Consider the following 21,074-nt stretch of genomic DNA (forward strand, 5'->3'; position numbering starts at 1 on the left):
ATTTATCACTGACCACTGGCCACTGCGAGATGAGTTATAAATGGGTACAGAAACCTCAGTGCCCAGATGACATTGAGATCCATCATAAACGTGCCTTGATCCATAATAGACCAAAAGGGTTTGCACATGACAGTATGACCCAACTGAGGACTTACATAAAAAGGTTTAGTTTGTTTAGTTGGACAAGATGGAGAACTTCTAAATGATCAGCAATTTTAATTTACCGGTAAATGTACTGGCTCAGGGCGGCCCGGTAGTCCAGTGGTTAGCACGTCGGCTTCACAGTGCAGAGGTACCGGGTTCGATTCCAGCTCCGGCCTCCCTTTGTGGAGTTTGCATGTTCTCCCCGGGCCTGCGTGGGTTTTCTCCGGGTGCCCTGGTTTCCTCCCACATTCCAAAAATGTGCATGGCAGGCTGATTGAACACTCTAAATTGTCCCTAGGTGTGAGTGTGAGTGTGAATGGTTGTTCGTCTCTGTGTGCCCTGCGATTGGCTGGCAACCGATTCAGGGTGTCCCCCGCCTACTGCCCGGACACAGCTGGGATAGGCTCCAGTACCCCCCGCGACCCTACTGAGGATCAAGCGGTTAGGAAGATGAATGAATGAATGTACTGGCTCATTTCAAATGTTAACATGATGCAGAAGCATCCATTGCTGTACATGGATAAGATGGTGTCAAACCTAGTTAGAAGAGTAGCTTGGTTTGATCAAGAGTATGAGCCTATAAATCACTGAATTGTGATTGAGTTAACAAAGGAGGCATAATTGATTTCACTACTTGAACAAATCCAGTGAGACCACATACAATGCAGTCTTGAGATTTGAGTTTAGTTTGTTCATTGACCACGCAAAATCTCATATCACAAATCATTTTTCCCAATTGAAGTTAATGGAAATGACATTAATCTGTTGTGGCCTCCCACAAGAAAAAAACAAGTCATGTTTTTTTGTTTTTTTGGGGGGGTTGTAATGGGGGAAAAGTGGCACACTGTAATCTAATTCTTAATTTAAAAAACATACAGTAACGACAGCATTAAAAAGAATTAAACTGTTTTTGAAATGGGTCCTTTAATTCAATGCACATTGTGCTGCTCATTCTGGTGTTTGCACTTTCTGGTGTGTACACCTAAGAAGCAGATGGATATAATACACAATTCCTCATCAGTAATACTAGTCGTTTTTAGAAGAGTATAAAGAATTTATGCCGTTGACTTACATTACAGTAGATCGATTATGAAAAATGACATAGTTGTGATTTTTTTCCCTCTGAATTGGGATTGCGATTTAATTTGGAGATTTTTTTTTTCACGGTCCTTTTCTAGGGTGATTTTCTTGATTACAACAAACGATATCAGATCAATTATGCTTTATCTGCAATTGGCTGGCAACCAGTTCAGGGTGTCCCCCGCCAACTGCACGAAGACAGCTGTGATAGGCTCCAGTACCCCCCACAACCCTTGTAAGGATAAAGGGAATAGGAAAATTAATAAATGAATTATGCTTTATAAAATACTAAGATAAAGGAAAATGAAGCATTAACTTATGTGAATGACACATCTTGTCTAGTACAAATTACAGGAAAGTACTTTGATGTGCAGTTTGGTAAGTGTTCACAAAAAAACAGCTGAACGTGAAGAATATTTGCTACACCATCTGCCAAATTGCTGTTTGTTGTGATGTGAGTTGAGAAGAAGAAAAAAAAATTGGGCCGAACCACAGCTCGTACCTCGCAGAACTAGTAAATCGGATCACTTGAAGCTCAAGGCACCACTGCGTACTCTAGTTTCAAGTCAAGGTCCCTCAAATAGGCAAAAACAATGTGAACTTGCCATTCAAATAACATGAAATCCTAAACCAAAATCATGACAAAAAGTTGAGTGAAGGAGCATCACCATAAATATTGCAGTCATGCAGATCTATCTCAAACATCAACCATGACTACTACTTACGGAACCAATTTTCATTCATCTACTGGACTGACTGCCACTAGTATGCACTCATGTTGGCAAGCTGATTTCTCATCGTGAAGCAATATGCTGCATTTACGCCATGTTACATCTGATTTGAATGTGACAAATTAAAGTAATTATAAACCAGCCATTCAATATTCTAATCGGAAATTTGCTCACAGTAGATTTCCTTTTGAACAAAGAAACACAATCATTACTCATTAATACTTCATAGAACGCGGCCATCGTTGACGTTTAATTTTCCAAATCTATTGTTGAGTTGGGTATTTGTGTGCCAATCCCTTGAGTGTATACAATACATCACTGTAATGTATATCGGTCTGTAGGTTGGGCTTTAATAGCGTCTGTGCTCAGGATGGATGTAAACATTCAATTTTGTTTTTCCCTAGGGGTGTTTAGGACTGCAGGGCACTGTACCTGCAGAGATGCCACCGTATAGCCACAAAAGCAAGCACCCATGCCTAGATCCCTTGAGAAGATACTGTAGTTCTTCTTACATGGCCAAACGGTCAGTGACCTGTGTCAGCGCAGGGAGGACCTCTCGCTGTCCTCTCGCCCACACAATCAGATGATACATCAGCTTGCATGCACGTTAAATTCCCACTCCTGCCCTCACACTACCTTTTCACGGTGTGCGGTCCAAAGCAATTTAGCTGGAAAGCTATTGCCATAAATTACATGTAAATCGAGGGCGTGAGATACACACCTGGAAGCCGCGCGGTACACCGGCCGCCTCTCATACCCGACTTGAGCGGACCGTCCTGGTTGGCCCAACATGTTAGCGGCGGGTCTGTGATTTGCTGCACTCTCCTCAATGGTGGCTGCGCGCCTACTCGCTCGGCTGACTCAGCCGCTCCTGCCGCTACAGCTGCTGACGTCCTCTGCTGAACGCGCTGGCATTGATTCATTCAAAACATCCTCCTTCCCACTGCTCCCGTGTGAGCCTGCTAAGGTGCAGCTACAATTACACGCAATCACTGAATTGCTCGGTCTTGCGAGGACATTACACTTGTTATGGGTATTGTTAAGATCAGTCAACCTCTGCAAGGTATCTTTTAAGAGGCCCCCAAAGAGTAGAGTTAAAACCACCGGTACAAAGCTTTTAGGCATAAGCCATAATCTTCCTCTCTACTGCCTCACATTCCCTCCCTGCCATATTCTTTCACACCCCCATCTCATCAGAACTGTGCCTCCTTAACACAACGGTTCCCAGAGCAGGACACCCTCTCCGATCCATTCTCTCTGCAGTCATCCAGAAACAACGTTCTTAGCCAAAAACAGAGGATGTCGGAGTCGTGACAGGAAAGGATACAGTTTCTGGCAATAAAGCTCCATTAGAGCACAAGTAAACTCTGAAGTCAAATGCACATTGGGTCGGACAATATAGCATTTAACCATAATCTGTTGTTCAAATACGTCTCAAAGTGTGCACATCACTCAAGATCTGTTCAGAAAGCACTGAGCAGAAAGAATCCTCCACGTTTCTGCTTTCTTTCCCCAAATGATGGACCAGGGTTGGTGACAAAGAATGTGCTAATAATATGATGAGAGGATGATAACTTTCACACTCTCAGTGGCTCTCTGAGAGAAATCAACCATGGAATGGTCCTTGACAAAAATGAGTTTGATACCCAGATTAAAACATGACCAGGAGCTGTTTTTAATTTATGTATACACATGTAACACTAAGAATGATAAGAATGTGTAGCAGAGGGGGGAAAAATGTTTTGCGCATCCAAAGAAGTTAGAGGTCAAACAATAATTTGTAATGGACTCTGTTCTAGAGTTCCACTTTTTTTTTCATGCATTCCAGATATCCAAACAGTACCATTTTGTAACTAGTGCAAGATAATATTGATGTATACTGTATATAACCTCGGGCGGCCCGGTTGTCCAGTGGTACGTCGGCTTCACAGTGCAGAGGTACCGTGTTCGATTCCAGCTCCGGCCTCCCTGTGTGGAGTTTGCATGTTCTCCCCGGGCCTGCGTGGGTTTTCTCCGGGTGCTCCGGTTTCCTCCCACATTCCAAAAACATGCATGGCAGGCTGATTGGACGCTTTAAATTGTCCCTAGGTGTGAGTGTGGGCGTGGGTGTTGTTCGTCTCTGTGTGCCCTGCGATTGGCTGGCAACTGATTCAGGTGTCCCCCGCCTACTGCCCGAAGACGGCTAGGATAGGCTCCAGCACCCCCCGCGACCCTAGTGAGGATCAAGCGGTTCGGAAAATGGGTGGATGGATGGATGTAACCTCCATTTTTTCCAGCCCTCGCCTTGAAGGAGTGGCTCCAATGGTCATAAAGTGCTTTGCAGAATGCAAACAGTACAGAATAAATCATAAGAGCAAACAAAACAGCCCTTAGCAAAATATGTCAAAATGGAAGATAATGCATGCTGTATAATAATTAACGTAAGATAGAAGATAAAAGAAACCCTGCACACCAACAAATATGTACAAAGGTTATTTAAGTTCTGATGTTGTTTTCTTAAAAGTGGTGCGCTCCTCATCCATTTGCAGATGACACAGAGTCAGCCAATGCTAAAAGCTTCAAACAGAAACTTGTATCGGTCACTAGCTTCGACAAAATTCAGAGCTGCACATAGAGAGACGTCCTCCACCATGTTGTCAATATGATTTGTATCCCTGAATCCACATTTTTGCCTTAGTAAGTAATGAGTGATGACAATCAAAGATGAACCTTTTTTTAAAAGAAAAAAAAACATTTGATAACCCACCATGCTGTCGCACAAAATATCATATGTATTTCAAAACGTATGGGACATATTGTTTTCAGTATTCAACATGATTAAAATGATGTATATTCTGGATGAATTTGTGTGTATTTCTTTTATCCAGAATCTTTCTAAATTCTCTTGAAAACAGGGGCTTTGCTAATATTACTTGCCCAGTCTGTAACAATACAGCCAAAATATACCTTTGTATAACTACAACTGTAACTTGAATTTAATACCGGGGTCCTTGCTCAAGTCCAAAATTCAACTGTGGATAATAATGATGGCTGCATTCCATTCAGGTGAGTCAGCTCCAATTGTGTAGCATTGTGTTGAATTTGCACAACAGTTACACGGCTATCAGCATAGTGGAAACTTTTGTTAGGTTCAGCATGACATGAATGAAGGTGAATAAAATAATAAAACGACGCTTGTCGTAATTCCAAGGTAAATTCATGACTGATACACCCCTTCAAAATAAACACGCCATACAGTATTGTTCACATTCAGTAAAAATCCATCTCAGCCAATTTTTTTTTTTTCCATAAAACCGAAGTGCATAAAAGTAAAGGGCTGCATACCTTAAGTGCATGTGATAACAAGATAAGTAGCGCTTGCGACTCACCTTTAATCAAAGTTATAAAAAGTCAATCCAACTCAAGTAAAAGCCTATCATGTCCTGAAAGCTGGTTTGCGCTGGTCTTGGTTTAGTGTGAAGCTCAGTAAAGACTAAGAGCAACGCCAGATGGGAATATCCTCTGTAGTTGACGCTTCAGATCTCTTCGCTCTCTCACCCTCTAACTCTCTCCCTCTCTCTCTCGTCTTGATTTCTGCGAGTAAAACTGTCTGTACGTTAATTGTAATTGTACAGCCCGCTCAAGCCTCTCCAGGGTGGAATAAAACGATAACAGTGTCCACTTCCTCTGTTTAAAGATAAAAGGGAGAGCAAGTCCAATCAGGCGCCGTCATTCTTATTGGTCACTGAAGATGAGAAGCTTTCACCTCTGTGTAAAGTGCTGACGATGGTCTCAGTCTGTAACCAAAACGTTGCGTCTGCGCCTGATCTCTCCTTATCGGATGTCAGACACCAATGGGTTAGGGAGACAGGAATGGCAGACAGACTACAGCAGAGTGGCAAATTTGGTTCGACGTGCCACAAAAGTCAATAATCCACAAACATACGGATGGGTAAGGGCATGGATGAGGCTGGTTGTGCTTCCATCCATCAAACGGACCACAGGGTCAATTTTCATTTTACAGTGACAACCACTTTCAGCGTGTTCTATTTTAAAATAGCGGAGGTACCAAGCTCCAAAAGAAGTGATAAATAAAAATGTTTGCAGCCTCGACAGCAAATTCTAGTGGCAGGATGCAGAAAAGCATCCGGCTCACCTATTGGTCTCTGAGAGATCCCATCTGCCACTGATCTACATCATCACTTGACACTTATTCACACCAGCGCTGCAGTGACTTGGAAATAAAGAGCATTGTATCAAATTGGAGGCTGATCAAGAGTTCAAAAGCATCCATCGATTATTTGTTGGCTCATGAATAAGAAATGAGGCTGGCACTTGCAGCCCTTAACAAATTGCATCTGGATCCATTTATAAGAATTGACTATTTTGATTTCAACAAATGCTTTCAGGATTGGACAAACAACAATAGGGATAGGAACTGAAAACCGGTTCTTGTTGGGAACCAATTCCCAGAATTTCAATTCCTTGACATCCTTGATCATGTGAACGATTCCCTTATCAATTCTACTCGGGGTGAATGATGGTTCCGGAGGACTCAACTCAGCAGCAGCGGCAACGTAACACTGTCCTCTCTTGTCAATACTCCAGGCATCTGTGTAAGGCCCTTTTCGACTGTATTGGAGAACCTGGCGAGTCTGACTGGCTCATAGGCTGGCAACACTCCCTCGAGTCTACCGCTCGCTTCTCCTTTCACCGAGGTATGGAAGAGTGAGTTGCCAGATGACAGTTGGACTTCATTTGATTTGTTACTGGCTGACCTTTTTAATTTATATCACATATATGTGTTGAAATCTTACTGCATGTTATTGTGCGTTTGCCACAAAATAATCTAATTTGTACTTTGTAAATTGCCACAGAATTATGTACCTAAACATTTCTTTTAATCCAATGCCAAAACCTCCATGGTCACTTGGTACAACTAAATAACACCCATTCTCAGAGATATTATCTCACAAATACACTTTTGTGGCCGCTAACTAATCCCTGCTGTTCTTACGTGTGAGGTGAGACAAGAGTGCACCTTCTCTCTCTGCAGTGGCTCCACTCACACTGGGCTCTGACAGAATGCGGCAACTTTCATCTGAATTAAATCAGAGGGTAGGAGCAAGCGCGCGTGTGCGCGCACTCACACGCACACACACAAAGTCAAGAGGCAGCAGGATAAATTCAAGTGCAGAACTTCTTTCTTGCTTGGCTACAGTAGTCATTACTAGCACGTAGTTGAATGTGGTTTAGGTGTGGATGGTGAGATAAATAGGCAATAAAGAAATTATTTTATTTATTTTTTCTTCTTTCTAGCCTTATTTGATTAATAACTCGTGCATCAAGGCCGGATATGCACCTATGTGTGAGAAATTTGAGTTTTTCCACAGTATCTGTGCATTGCAAATAAAGATGTTGGAAGCATGCAAATGTGTTGACCTTAAGATGCGTTTCACCTTCAGAACACATTGGGCGGCAATTGTAATTTGGCAACTACCGGTAGTGCATCAACTTGAGAGTTTCAAACTAGGAAGCAATGTCTTAATGGTCCTGTCAGAAATAGTTCATCTCATAATCCATTTCGTTCTTGTCTTTAGACTTCAATTGCAACTTAACTGCATGGTCAAAAGGCCTCATTTGCATAAAATGTTGACAAAGCCGCTCATTATTCCATCCGCAGGTACATTTCCACATAAACGACAGCATGGTTTTGGTACACTAAGACACGGGACTACATGGGATTTTGTCAGAGTTCTGATTCTCATCAAACACTGCCCATATCAAACCAGGCACTCTATTCATTTTAATGAAACATGACAAAAATGTGGCCAACTGCTGTGCCGTGTTTCTTGTTAGCAAATATTTGGGGTCTAAAAGCTATTTGGCGATTCATAATCTGAAATTAATCTGAAATAAGATGTATGCTTTTATAATTAAAGTTGAAATTAGCTGTGCTAGTCATGAGAGGGTGCCTCGCACTGCAGGGGAAGTACATTGATGCTTCTCCAGTCTGCTGTAATGGGATCTTATTGATATCCAGCAATTTTGCCTTGTTTTCAACACTGATTTTTTTCCCTAGGACACTCAAACAGTGGTCATTCGTAAACATAATTTGTGATTAATGTCACTACAATATTTGGCATGACAGTACATTGACACACTGACAATAATGTGATACTGTGAGTGTATTTCTTCTGCTGACAACAATCCCTAACATGCCATTCAAGTTTCTGTTTGAAATCTTTTATCGGGCTTCTTCCTGCCTGTTCGCAAAGGAATTTGAGTTGAGAGAAACTTCAAAAAGGGAATCGTATCCTGACAAGTTTTACTCTTTTAAAAGTTTAAAAGTCAAACTTGAGTGTGAACTGTGCCGAGTCATTTGAAGAAAGAAAAAACCTACAGTTAACCAAAGAAAAAAAACTTCCAGTGGCCTACCTTATCAATGCCGCACACAGTGTTTCATATGAAGACAAAAGCAAATGTAATATACAGTATACTGTATTGAAAAGTCACTTATTCTCTTTCCCCTTGATTGGGAACATTAAAGTTGTTTCAGAAGTAGCTCAAAGAGAGACAAAAATAATTTGGTGCATATGTGAACGACTACATTATCTGAGCTGAGTGATTGGAATAGATGGAATGCTGTGTTTGCATGAGGAGACAGCTTCATTAAACGGGAATGAAGATAAGTGCCTATGGGGATGCTACGGAGAGAAAATAAATTATTTGATGAGGTTTAGACAGAGGCCCACTGCCCAAAGTTAGCTGGGATAGACTCCAGCACACCCGCAACCCTCGTGAGGACAAGCGGATTAGAAAATGGATGGATGGATGGATGGATGGATAGACAGAGCATTGGTACCTTTGGCTTTCATTGTGGTGAACAAAAAATTCCTTCTGCACTGCCTCACACCATTGTTGGCCCATTCCACGAAATGAACTGTGTCCCACAGAACAATTTTGTGTCATATTTCATCAAAAAGAATAGTCGCATAACTTGTGACTTGAAAGCAGGCGCCGCCAACGTGGTGCCCGCGGGCACCAGGTAGCCCCCATGACCACATAAGAAGGGGCCTGTTCCAAAAATAATGTAGGTCTCAACTGATGGGGTATTGTGATTTCTTTATAGCACAATTTCTAAAACTATTAATATCTATCGCAAAAACACTTACAGAGTTTGCTAAAGTCAAAACACACACACACTGCGTCATAATACATTTCTCAGCATGTCACACACAACCCACTGCTTTACATCCAATTTCCAAAATTGCAAAATGATACCTATTTATGGCTATTATTTACACTATTGTATTCTGCCAATTGTCTGGCCTCATTGTCACATGAGAAAACTGTTTAAGATAATTAGTTCACTTTGCAATCAGCCTGAGTACTATAAATAAACCACAGGTCAGCTGTCAGTGTGGAGGACAACGGAAGGAACAGGAAGAGTGAGAATTAGGGGGTGCAGAGGAAGAAGACGTGGAGGTGAATAAGCAAGAGGGAGGGAAGGAGATGGACAAGAAGGTGAAGATAGAAGAAAGATAATAGATGAAAGTAAGAAATAGAATTACTGATTACATCAGACCTATGAGAGTACACCATGTAATGGACCATTGATTTTTTCCCCCCTCTATTTCTCAACGGAATTATTGAGGGAGGTGTTTTGACATGGAAAAACACCTTGAATAAAAATGCTTATGTTGCTTACATAGCCTACCTTGTGCACAGAGAAAGCAAAAGCCAAATGCAGTTGTCATTCTTCTCATCAGTGTGTATTTGGCACATATTTTGCTTCGTAATATGACGGTGTGGGTTAATCGTTTGATACAAAAATAAAAGTTTTACAAATATTTGAATAATTGAACAAGACTTATTTGCTTTTGTAAGATACCTTGATGATTTGCCATTTTGGTGAAAACATTTCTCATTTGTGTGAAGAGATTTTCAAAATGATCCTAAAGTTACCCAAAAAATGTGCTGAAGCCATTAGGAAAAAAAACTAAGAGAAAGAGCGCAAGATCATTGGATAATAAAAATATTGGACAGTGTTACAGTATCAAATCCTGTTTTTCCAAATTAATCAATCATCTCAGAATAATCATGCCCAAAGATGTTGATTATGAAAGGAATATACAGCCGTTGCTTTATGTCGGCGTAAAAAGCAGGACTATAGTCGATAACATTCAATAACTTTCAACAAAAACTAAGCTGCGTTAAAACACAGTACTTTCTGTTTCATTCTTCTTCTTTCAAATTTACATTGTGCCATTATTTCCTAGTCACAAGCAAAATTACGGTGCAACCAATATACAGGCGCATGAGATCAAAATATAAGTTACGATATTCATTGGACAAAATTAAATAATTAAATCTGTGAAATAGCAGGACCGTGAACCTGGAACTCATGATGGATGCTTTCCTCTCGCTAAACTTAATGAATAGTATTATGAAGCTCATATCATCCATGTAGGAATGAAATGGGAGTCATTTATACTTCTCAGAGATTTGACAGAAGTCTGGTCTGACTGCTGGAGATAATGTAAACGGCCTTCATTTATATAGCGACTCGATCCCTTCAAGGTGCAATTTTCCAACGTCAACTCAGTCAGCCGTCCAAATCAAAATCACGATGATGATAATGTATGCTCCCACTGCTTCATTCACAACCTAATGACATACAGAACAATTGAGGGTTCAGTATCTTCCTCAAGGATACTTCCTTGGGGCTGCAGAGAAAAACACCCTGGTAATTCTTGTTAGACAACCCATTACCATATAATGGAACACTAATTGTCCCAAGATGTGGTTGTGAGTGTGAGTTGTTGTTTGTCAATCTGTGCTCTCCAGCAGGCAACCAGTTCAGGGTGTCCCCTGCCTACTGCCGGGGATAGGCTCCTGCATGCCCTCAACCCTCGTGAGGATAAGCGGATTCGAAAATGGATGGATGGATGAATGTTTACATGGGAAAGGCAATCGAATAGTGCAGCTGATGACAAAAGAGCACTGTGATATAAATGTATTTATATCACATTGCCTGAGCGGCGCTGCAAATAGCAATGAGCAAAACTGGCCAAACATACTGCAGGTGTGCCATACTTGTAGCATTATATTCAAAAAGACCCGAGTCTGTAAATTTTCTGCACTATAACGCGCACCTAAAAGCATTCAATTTTCTCAAAAGCCTGCAGTGCACCTTATAATCCGATGCGCCTTATATATGGATCAATATTCTGATTTCTTGGACATAGTATGATAAATGTTCTATAGAGCAGTTTGTTACTGTCATGATTCGGTTTAGGGACAAACAGGTGGCACTGTAGGGCTCCTCCGGCAGCTGCACACCTGTTGGTCATTTGGTAATTAGTTGTATAAAAGGACTCAAGCCCAAACACTCTGTGTCGGGTCATTGTTGCTTCTCGCTACTGTCATGTGTGTTGCTGTTTGCTCTTGTTTTCTGTCATGTTAAATTCATTGTTATGTTTTAGATTTAGTCATGGTTTTTGTTTGATACTTTGGACTTTGTGTGTTTTGGATTTAGTTTTCTCTGTTTTAAAGCGCCTTCAGCTGGTCCAGAATGCCGCTGCTCGCCTCTTGACTGGTACTCGTAAGAGGGAGCATATAACTCCTACTCTGGCATCCCTTCATTGGCTCCCCATTCATTTTAGAGTTATTTTCAAGATCCTCCTCTTTCTTTTCAAATCTCTAAATAATAATATATAATATAAATAATCGCGCCACCTTACCTCTCTGAGCTCATCCGCCCCTACACACCTGCCCGGCGCCTCAGGTCTGTGGAACAGTCTTTGTTAGAAGTACCAAGAACTAAACTGAGGCTCAGAGGGGATCGAGCCTTTTCTGTTGCTGGTCCCTCTCTCTGGAATGACCTCCTACAGAACATTCGGCAAGCCTCCTCGTTGCCCATCTTTAAAGCCCTCCTCAAAATCCACTTGTATTCTTTGGCGTTCGACTCAGCATGATTTTACTGCTTGGTGCTTTCTACCGCCTTTATTACCATTTCGTCTTACTGTTTATTGTGTATGTTAAATCGCTCCATGTACAGCACTTTGTATGCAGCGATGGCTGTTTGAAAGTGCTCTATAAATACTGTTGACTTGACTTGACTTAAATACAATTCTTCAAATACACCCCGCTCCTCCCTCCTGCCTGCTTTTTGGGGTCCACCACCACCTTGCTACGTGACAGTTACAGCTGCAGCGGTTGTGAAATCTCTATATAAATAAAGATGTATTGTTTTGTATTCCTTTAGCGTAGCTCCATCTCGTGGATGTATAACACAACCGCAGCCGCTATTGTAGCTTATACTCTATGCGCCTTATAATGCGGTGCGCGCCTTATATATGAAAACAGTTTTAAAATTAATTGAAGATGTGGTTGTAGTGGGTGTTTGCACTGTTGTGCGTCATTGCGAGGGAGAACGCAGACGACTCACAGCCAATCGAAGCGGCTCCCCTCATTCATTTTAAATTCAGCGCAAAGAGAGACACACGGTTTCCATAGCATCTAGATGCAGGAGATTGCCGCGTGCAAAGTACATTTGTAAGTAACTGCAAGAAGTTCTCAACTTGCAGATGTAAAGTTGGCCGCTGTGGATCGGCACTTCGACGGCCTTCTACCCCCAATCGTGTGTCCATGTGATACAAATGTTATGAAATATACCTTGAAGGTTTACTGATCTTAATCATTAAGCTGTCCAATCAAGCACACATTTTAAGAGCAAAGTAATAAAAATGTACCATTATTCCCTTGTAAACTTTAATTGGCTAAGTGCAGCAGTTCAAAACATACAGCACTCTTAATCAAGTGACACAGATGTCTAATTAGCCAAAATACACATGGGACGAATGGAGAAACCTGGCATCATTCACATCTACAGTTAATCAAGGAGCTAAACTCCAGAAGCACTGTACTCTCTTGCCACTCGCGAATAATAAGTTGTCACATCAACAGAAAATGCTTCCCAAAAATAGTTGAGTGTTAAAGGTCAAACTCAGCTTACACACATCAACATTTCTCAAGTGTCCTATGAAATAAAGACAACTAAATCTGGTTTTCCACATCTACTCGGTCAATCAACATCAAATGTTTTAATGTCATCTTAAATTGTTGCTATCACGGTTTTATGTTGGTTGGCAGATAAAATCATTTCAATTTCCTAAGCTGAGCTTTTGAATTTGCAGTTGATTCAAGTTCCAGCCATATCACCTAGTCACAACTTTTGAATAGTGGCTAAAAGAATGAGAGTGCTGGTCAGTGGTGTGTTGAAGTTGTCATGGGCTCCTGGAATTCTCTTTGTATGGGCTCCCGCTTTTGCTCATCATGCTCAATGAAATGTAATTTACTCTTACTGTCATGTGTGAAATGTGCAAATAAATCTACAAAGCTTAAATGCACACTGGGGCTTGTGTGTGACTCATATTGCAGAAGCTTTGGATGCATTCACTGTGCAAACTGTAGACCTGCCAGTGGGTAAATACACTTACGGGTAACCAACACCTTGAATTACTGAGACAAAATTACAACACTGAAATTCTTCCTTTGTGCATGTTTTGGAATGTAGCTGTTAAAATGCTTTAAACATAGCAAAGTTTCTCCCCTGATTTTAACCACAGCACAAAGACATTTTTTTCAAAAGCATATACATTTTTATTTGACCGCTTTGGCCCAGCTGATTTATCTTTTGCCTGTTACCATAACTATCACACTCTTGAAAATAAATTGAAAAAAAAAAAAGTACCGGTATAGTGATGTTTTTCGCGACCCATATGGAAGGTGGAAAACTGTTTGATAAAAAACAATAGTGTTAAAGGTAGCTTACGTGTCTTTTTTGTTTTAGTGATGCAGTCATGAAGTCCAACACAACCCGACTGAAGTCTTTGCCATGGCTTCAGCTCACTATGACTGCAGCTACATCGCCACTGGGGTCTGGCCAATGTCTCATCAAAAAAGAAACTCATTAATCATGTTTGCAATGTCGTTCACCAGTAAGTAAATAGACAACAAAGGAAAGCTCCCTCCAACCTTAATTACGATACGAACATGCACACATTGGAAAGAGCGACATGTCAGCAAAATTTGAAACCAGGCATCACAGAAAGATGAACAAAAATATGGTGTGCGACCCTGCAGTTATGTTGTTGTAATTTCCGGACTACAAAAGGCATCTGATTAAAAGCCGCGAAAACATCTAACTGTAACCATTAAAAACAAATTTATATATATTGGCTACTTTGTATTAACAGTGGCAGGTCACTGTGTTAGAACATGGGATATTTGCAAAGAAGGAAGCAACACTGATTAATTTTTAAAAACTTGTATTCACCTTAAACATTGGTTTGACTTTTTTTCCTAAACAATGCAGAACTCAGCTAGTTACACAGTAATCTTTCAGAACCTCTCAGTCTCTCATATAGCTAATGGATATTCATTAAGAGGGCAGACTCGGACCATTTCATTGTTTCACCGTTATATGTTTGGTAATTTCATTGGTCAGATATGCGGGCATGCTGGTCAACTGGAATTTGGAATTTGCGCGTGATGGCTTCACTACCCCCCACTCGTCGCCAATCAACTTTCATAGTGAATGTCCACCGTACGAACCCCAACATCCCCCGCCCCCATCATCTATTTCGTTTCGACGCATGACGGCCGCCGTTTGCACCATCCCTCACACGACGCTGTACGCTCCTCCCACCCCAATTGTCTCTTGCGTTTCGATGTGTGACAGCCTAGTACTGTACCAGTCAGTGATTAATTACTCTGTTCCCAAGTGGCACAGATTGAATATGTAGTGACGTGTGACTGTATTCACTTGTAACAGTGTAAAGAAGAAAAAAACATGAAAGATGTTTGTTATATGAGAATCAGACCTCTTTCCTGATACGGATAAAAGTGTAGAAGATATCTGCCAATGTGGTTGCAGCATCCATAACAGATTGGATATCCATGATTAATTTGAGTCTGGTTAACATCATTGGAATATGTTGCTCTGTGATGTACAGTATTCACATCTGCATCGACCTGACCAAAAAAAATAAACACTGTAGACCCTCACGTATGGTCGCTTAATATATATACAGTAAATACATTGAATTAGCACTTGCACCTGCAATGTAAATCTAGCCTGAGAAACAAACTTAAACAAATCCATCTGTGTACTACACAATTGATAGGCTTGACATTCAAGCTACCATTTATTAATCCAGCAGTCTTTTTGCAGCGCAGAAGGCATCTGTATTCTGCACACAATGAATGTCTTCACAACAACTAATACAATTGTTATCAAGCAATTCCATCCTTACAGTATCTTGTGGTGTGTATGGTGAAGTACGTATCAGCAGACTCCAAACCTCTTATCACCCACGGACAACCAGACAGACGCATCTGAGTTTATATAAAACTGGGTCATGACAAGATTAAGGGTGATGCAACAAGCTAACCTTGAACAAGTAATTTTAAAATACACGGCCTTCAAAAGCATGTCCGACTAGAAGGTACACTGTACCTGGATTGCATATCCCATTATTTCGTAGATGGCAGTGACAGAGCATTGTCTACGGCTGACAGCCCGGACTTACTTTTTCATCAGTTTGTCACCAGAGAATCTAGCAATAAACACAAAACCATTTAATGTCCCAGATATAACAGAGAAGCAGTGATGGGAAGTATTGAGGTAAAAAATACAAAAATACTGTTCTTATACTTTAGTGGGGGTTTTTCAGGGGTCTGTGTTCGTGCATTTTTACACTTACTCCCCACATTTGAACAAATATATCTGCAGTTTCTACTCATTCGTTAAAATAGGCTTGTTACTTTTTTCTACCTCTGTGAATGACAACATGACTTCCAAAAAAAAAACTTAAATAGAACAATAGAATTATTATTGTTGTATATCTTAGTTGCTCCACGTACAGCACTTTGTATGCAGCGATGGCTGTTTGAAAGTGCTCTATAAATACAGTTGAGTTTAGTTGAGAACATCAACTGCTTTTTGATCTTGATTGATTAAGTGATTAAGCGATTGGGATATTTTGTTACAATGTCGAAAATCTGGGACAGCAGTCAAAAGGAGGAATGTCAACCAGGAAGCATTCACGCCAATGACGCTAGCTAACGGGGGGAAAAAACCTCTACAGGACAGGAAGCCCGTTTCCTCCAGTAAAAAGAAATAAAGGGTTGTGAAGCCTGTTTCCCACAACAAAAATAAAAATGAAATTTTACAGGCGCATTTCCGACAGAACACGTTCAAGTGTAAGCGACGTTTGAAACATTAACTTATTGGCGTTATATAGGTGATATGTAGATGCTACACTCGAAAGGAAGTCGGCTTCATGAAAAGTATTAAGATTATGTACTTGAACATAACAAAATGGACAATAAGATCAGCAAAGCTTTCCCTCACCCCTTCTAACCACTCTAGATTTGGCTCTACACATGGGTAGACCTTTTAATTTCTTAAGGTTTTGCTAAGCATGCAGTTCCACATCCACGAGTAAAAAAAAATAAATAAAAGACTGGCAGAAAGTAATAAACACTTTTTTAATTGAAATGGGCTTCCATAGGTATTGTATTATAAGTGACAGTCAAATTTCATTTCTACGTTTGCACTTACGTCTCTACTTCAGTCTTTTTATACAAGTATCGAGGTCTCAGTACTTTGACTTCCTCTGACTACATGTGATTTCACTGCAGTCATGTCTGTCTGCAGCATACCGAGCAGGAGAGAATCTACGTTGGTCCCCAAAGCAGTGAGCTCTCTGCTGCCACTGCAGACACAGTGGTAATTTTTCGAGAATAAAAATAATTTCATCGAGATGCAGCGCATGGGAGAGGGTATAGGGCTGGACACTCTGATCTTTCTTTGTGATGTCTGCAGTGATAATTATTAATGGGGGGGGGGGGGGGGGGGGGTAGAACACAGTCAGTCAGGATGGGGCTTAGGGACCTAAAGGTTATAAGGTTATTGTGTTTAAGATGTGCTGCAGAGCTCACAATACTCTTTTATCATAATGATCTGGTACGGTAGATGTTCATGAGGATAGCACTGCAGAAAATGTGTTCCGTTCTGGGCTGGGTCATGAGTAAGGTGTTTCGTTTTGTTTTTTGTTTTTGTTTGTGTTTGTTTTCTGAAATCGGGTTTGATTTTGTACCAAGAAGCAAGACAGTGCTTGGAAGGAGGTTTGCTGTTAGGTCTCTCTATGGAGGCTGGGGAATATAAGTTTCACAATGCTGGCAAGTTGTGATGGGCTTCTTGAATGGGGCAAAGAGCCAAAAACACAAATACAAAATGACAGATCATTTGCAAGCAGCCACAATCAAAAGTTCTCTCACTAGATGACAGAATGTACATTTTTAACCTCTTGATGGAGAAATCTATGAAGAAAATCGTATCATGTTTAAAGTTTCGGTTAATATGGGCATTTCTGGACATACTCAGCGCAGAGGCGTCGGCCGTTTGGGCGGAGGGCCTTTTCTTGAGTACGATAATCACGTCAAAGCAAGGGGGGCGAAGGCTAGATTCAATCACAAAGTGGGAATAAACAAATTGGGAACAAAGAGTTGTTGAATACCAAAAGACAATTTGGGAACAGCTGTCGCGCCCAGGTGGACATTTGTCATCAGCAAAATTTGTGACTTGTGTATTCGGCTAGATCAGACCACTGCCGAGGGGCCGGACCGGGGGGCGCGGTATGCAAATCTCTGGGGCAGTGTCTTTCTTGTATTTTGCAATAAAAGTTCGAACCGGCGGAGAGGGAGCTGAGTGTGATCGCGGAGCAACTACACCGTCGTTCGCTCTCAGAGATCCGCTCGCGCCGATATTGAAGACAATTTTCCTGTGTGCCGAGTCATTTCTTTAACTTTGTCTGAGAAAATCTCTGACACCTCATTACCCAATTTTTGTCAATTGTTTGGCAAAGTAGTGTCCATTGTATTTTTCTCCAATGTCAAATATGTGCCATGGGTCAATAAAGGTTGGGAAACACTGCTCTCGACCACACTCCTTAAAGGCACAAATACAAGACGTCAGTTGTTGTTGAGACTCGCCTTGACCCAGCATACAGTAATGACATTTTGCCAAACCATTTCTATAGGTTTTTGTTCAATAGGGTGCTTTTTTTAAACACTTAACAAAATTTTGTTAAGTGTTAATTTCTGTTGGGGTGGGTGTTTGGAGAGCTGAAATGGATTAAGTGTTTTTAACTGGATACCACAGTATCACATGATGTTGAATGAGCATAACGTAAAAATACAGTACATATGCACAGATTGAACCTACGTCACGGTGAACATATTAATCATTCATAATGGTGGACACACTGATCTTTTGCCGTCATGGTTAAACTCAACAAAATGGTGACTTACTCGCAAGTGGACACAGTAAACTGCAAATTACTGATATAAAAGTGATTGATGATGGTGACAAAAGGCAAAAAGACCAAAGGCTTGCAATATTTACAATGATAGGTCCACTCTGAGGTCACGCGGCCAAAACGGACAGAACTGTCATGCAGTGTGACGGTCATAAGTGGCAACCATCACTTATTGAGTGAGGTGATCAATCATTGCTAATAGCCTCTAAAAATATCCACACTTACTCTGCGCCACTCTGACTCATGGCGATCAGATTATTTGTTGACAATCACAGCATGTTTTTGCAATTCATTCAAAATATAATATAGTTGAGTATGTTGCATGTAGAGCATCAAAACCTAATACAGGTACAGGGTCGCGGTTCTTCCATTGCAATGTGCCCAGTATATGTGCAATGCTCAACTGCTTGATGCGTGACAAAGAATCGCTAAGAGTAGTATTTTGTTAAATTTTAGCGAAGGTCCATTATTGTAATCCAGCAACTCCCAACCATTGTGATGCGCCACATTAACCTTAAAAGATCATCAGGTGTGCGGTGGGTAATTATCAAACTTCACTCATGTAACTAATCGTCCGAGATTTTTTTTTTTGAATGCATATGTGTTCAACTACAGTATCAAAAGGTATGTCAGCAATGTAGAGTGATGGGCAGAACAATGTAATGCCATTCCATAAGATGGTAAGATGTACATACTTTAACCTGTGTATCCCCTTTTTGTGACATGTTTTCTCTTATAAAATATATGCTTTGGCTGAATAAAATGGGAAACACCGTTCTAATGTAAAGCAATGCACAGTTTGCTCAAGTTGAAGGCCTCAACGGGGTTGTGTTATAAAACCAGATGTACAGCAGGATCATTGACTTCCAAAATCTGAAAAGGGTACATGTCATTGCACTATTGATGATTTTGTCAGCTATCAACACCGACTGAAAAAACACAGAAACAAATCACACTGTAGTTTGTGACTTTGGGAAAATATGTCCTCCCCGTTTCAATAATGCAATCTTGGTATACATCTCTGTCACCACAAGGTCACAGCCCTCTCTCCCTCTCTCTCTTTCTCTTTCACACTCACACTCACACTCACACACACGCCTACCTAATGGGGAGAGTAGAGGTCCTGCATGGAGCATGATGTGAGGAGAATTTTAATTTCCTCCTTTCTGCTTTGCTTAGGCTGCCACTTTTACACACACCGCAAGCACAATTATTTTTGTCACCAACCCATTGGCACTCCTTATTGTGTTATTTGTTTCTCAGCTCAAACTGAAACTGGACATGTTTGCGGCATCAGCGATTGAAGACAAGTCTGGCATTCCAGACGTGCCTGAACTACACACGGCAAACATTTAAAATACAACTGGTATCGCATTTCAAACAGCAAACAATGCAGCGATGAGCCACTCACTTGATGAAGTAGCTGGCTCCTTCGTCCGTGAATCCCTCTTCCCATCCTCTCGGCAAATCTGGAAGAGAAGCAGGACACCAAATCAAAACTACGCCGAGCCATGCGCCACATCCGAGCGAGCACTCTGCGATTCGGACAATCTGCGCCGTACCTGAACGTATCATGTGTCCAGAATTAACAGGTTCGCCTGTTCGCGGGTGAAGCCAAGTGGTACTGCGAGTTTTGTCACTGGAAAAAAAAGACACCTGTTACTTTGTGGACGGTGTTTGAAAAAAAACTCGCGTTGAGTATTCCAACCAGTACCGACGGGTGACTGCATGAAAAGTGGCTCACTTGATAAAAAACACCCGGCCATCCCTACAAACTCCGTAGGACCATTGATCAGGTAGGGTGTCCCGTCCGAGCGGTGCCGCCATGATTCCTCCAGTCGTCCGGTTCGACTTCTTCCCCCCACCCCTTCTTCCCCCCACCCCTTCCCCCTCGCCGTCCCTCTCTCTTTCTCTCGAGCTGCTCGTCCCTTCTCGCTCCGCCGATTTGACTACGAAGCTCCAATAATCCCACCGCTAAAGCTCCACACTTTTAAAGGGGCCGAAAGGCGAAGGCGCCATCGACCTCGCTCTGCCACTGCAGCGTTTGTTGTGTGTTATGGAAAGCCCTAAGAGCATTATTCTTTATCCTTGACTTCCATCATGTGCTTTAGTCCGCTCTTTGACCATTCTGGCAAAACAATTATTTACTCTAGTAGACGGACTGTGCCTTAAAGTAACGTTTTTTCCACGACTAGTGCTACTTTTAGAGTAATAGTACTTGTCATGATTTTTGCGATACCAAAAGTACCCTGAAACCATGGATAAAATCTAGAATATCTCGAACAGCTGTTGAATCTAGGCGGAACTTCAATTTCTTTGTATTTTTTTTTTGGGGGGGGGGGGGGATTCTAAATAAATTAAAGGATTTCAATCAGGGATGTCCCGATTAAAAATAATCTCAAATCCGTAATTTCAGATAATCGAAACCGAAAAGATTGTTGTTTTTTTAATTTATCCATTTATTTCATTTGTGAGGTATATTGTTTCAGGTATATTCATTAACCTACCATGTATGCTTTTGAAATGTGACAGGATACTGGAATTCCTGGAAAACAAAAAACCACGCAAGCACAAAAGGATTGTGCAAACTGAACACAGGAAGGCCAGAGGCTGGAATCGAATCCTGGACCTCTGTAATGTGAGGATATGCTAACCACCGTACCACAGCTGGAAACAGCGGAAGTCAACACAGCCGGGAGGAACGTTCTGGTTGATTTTCTGGGAAGCTAAGGTGAAGCTAGCGTCACGT

The 21,074-nt window shown here is 41.3% G+C and overlaps 1 protein-coding gene across 2 annotated transcripts in view; it reads right to left on the reverse strand.

The window, feature by feature from the left end:
* Positions 1 to 20,560, reverse strand: part of plekha7b (pleckstrin homology domain containing, family A member 7b) — an 89,044-nt gene extending 68,484 nt beyond the window's left edge. For both annotated transcript variants that reach the window (XM_052063588.1, XM_052063587.1), the window contains exons 1-3: positions 20,070 to 20,560; positions 19,888 to 19,964; positions 19,737 to 19,794 (exon numbers count right to left, since the gene is read on the reverse strand). In XM_052063588.1, the coding sequence (XP_051919548.1) occupies positions 19,737 to 19,794; positions 19,888 to 19,964; positions 20,070 to 20,152 (218 nt within the window). In that variant the 5' untranslated portion in view covers positions 20,153 to 20,560. The remainder of the gene's footprint in view (positions 1 to 19,736; positions 19,795 to 19,887; positions 19,965 to 20,069) is intronic.
* Positions 20,561 to 21,074: the final 514 nt, after the last annotated feature.

Source organism: Hippocampus zosterae, chromosome 4 (assembly GCF_025434085.1).
Source record: "Hippocampus zosterae strain Florida chromosome 4, ASM2543408v3, whole genome shotgun sequence".
Classification (NCBI taxonomy): domain Eukaryota; kingdom Metazoa; phylum Chordata; class Actinopteri; order Syngnathiformes; family Syngnathidae; genus Hippocampus; species Hippocampus zosterae.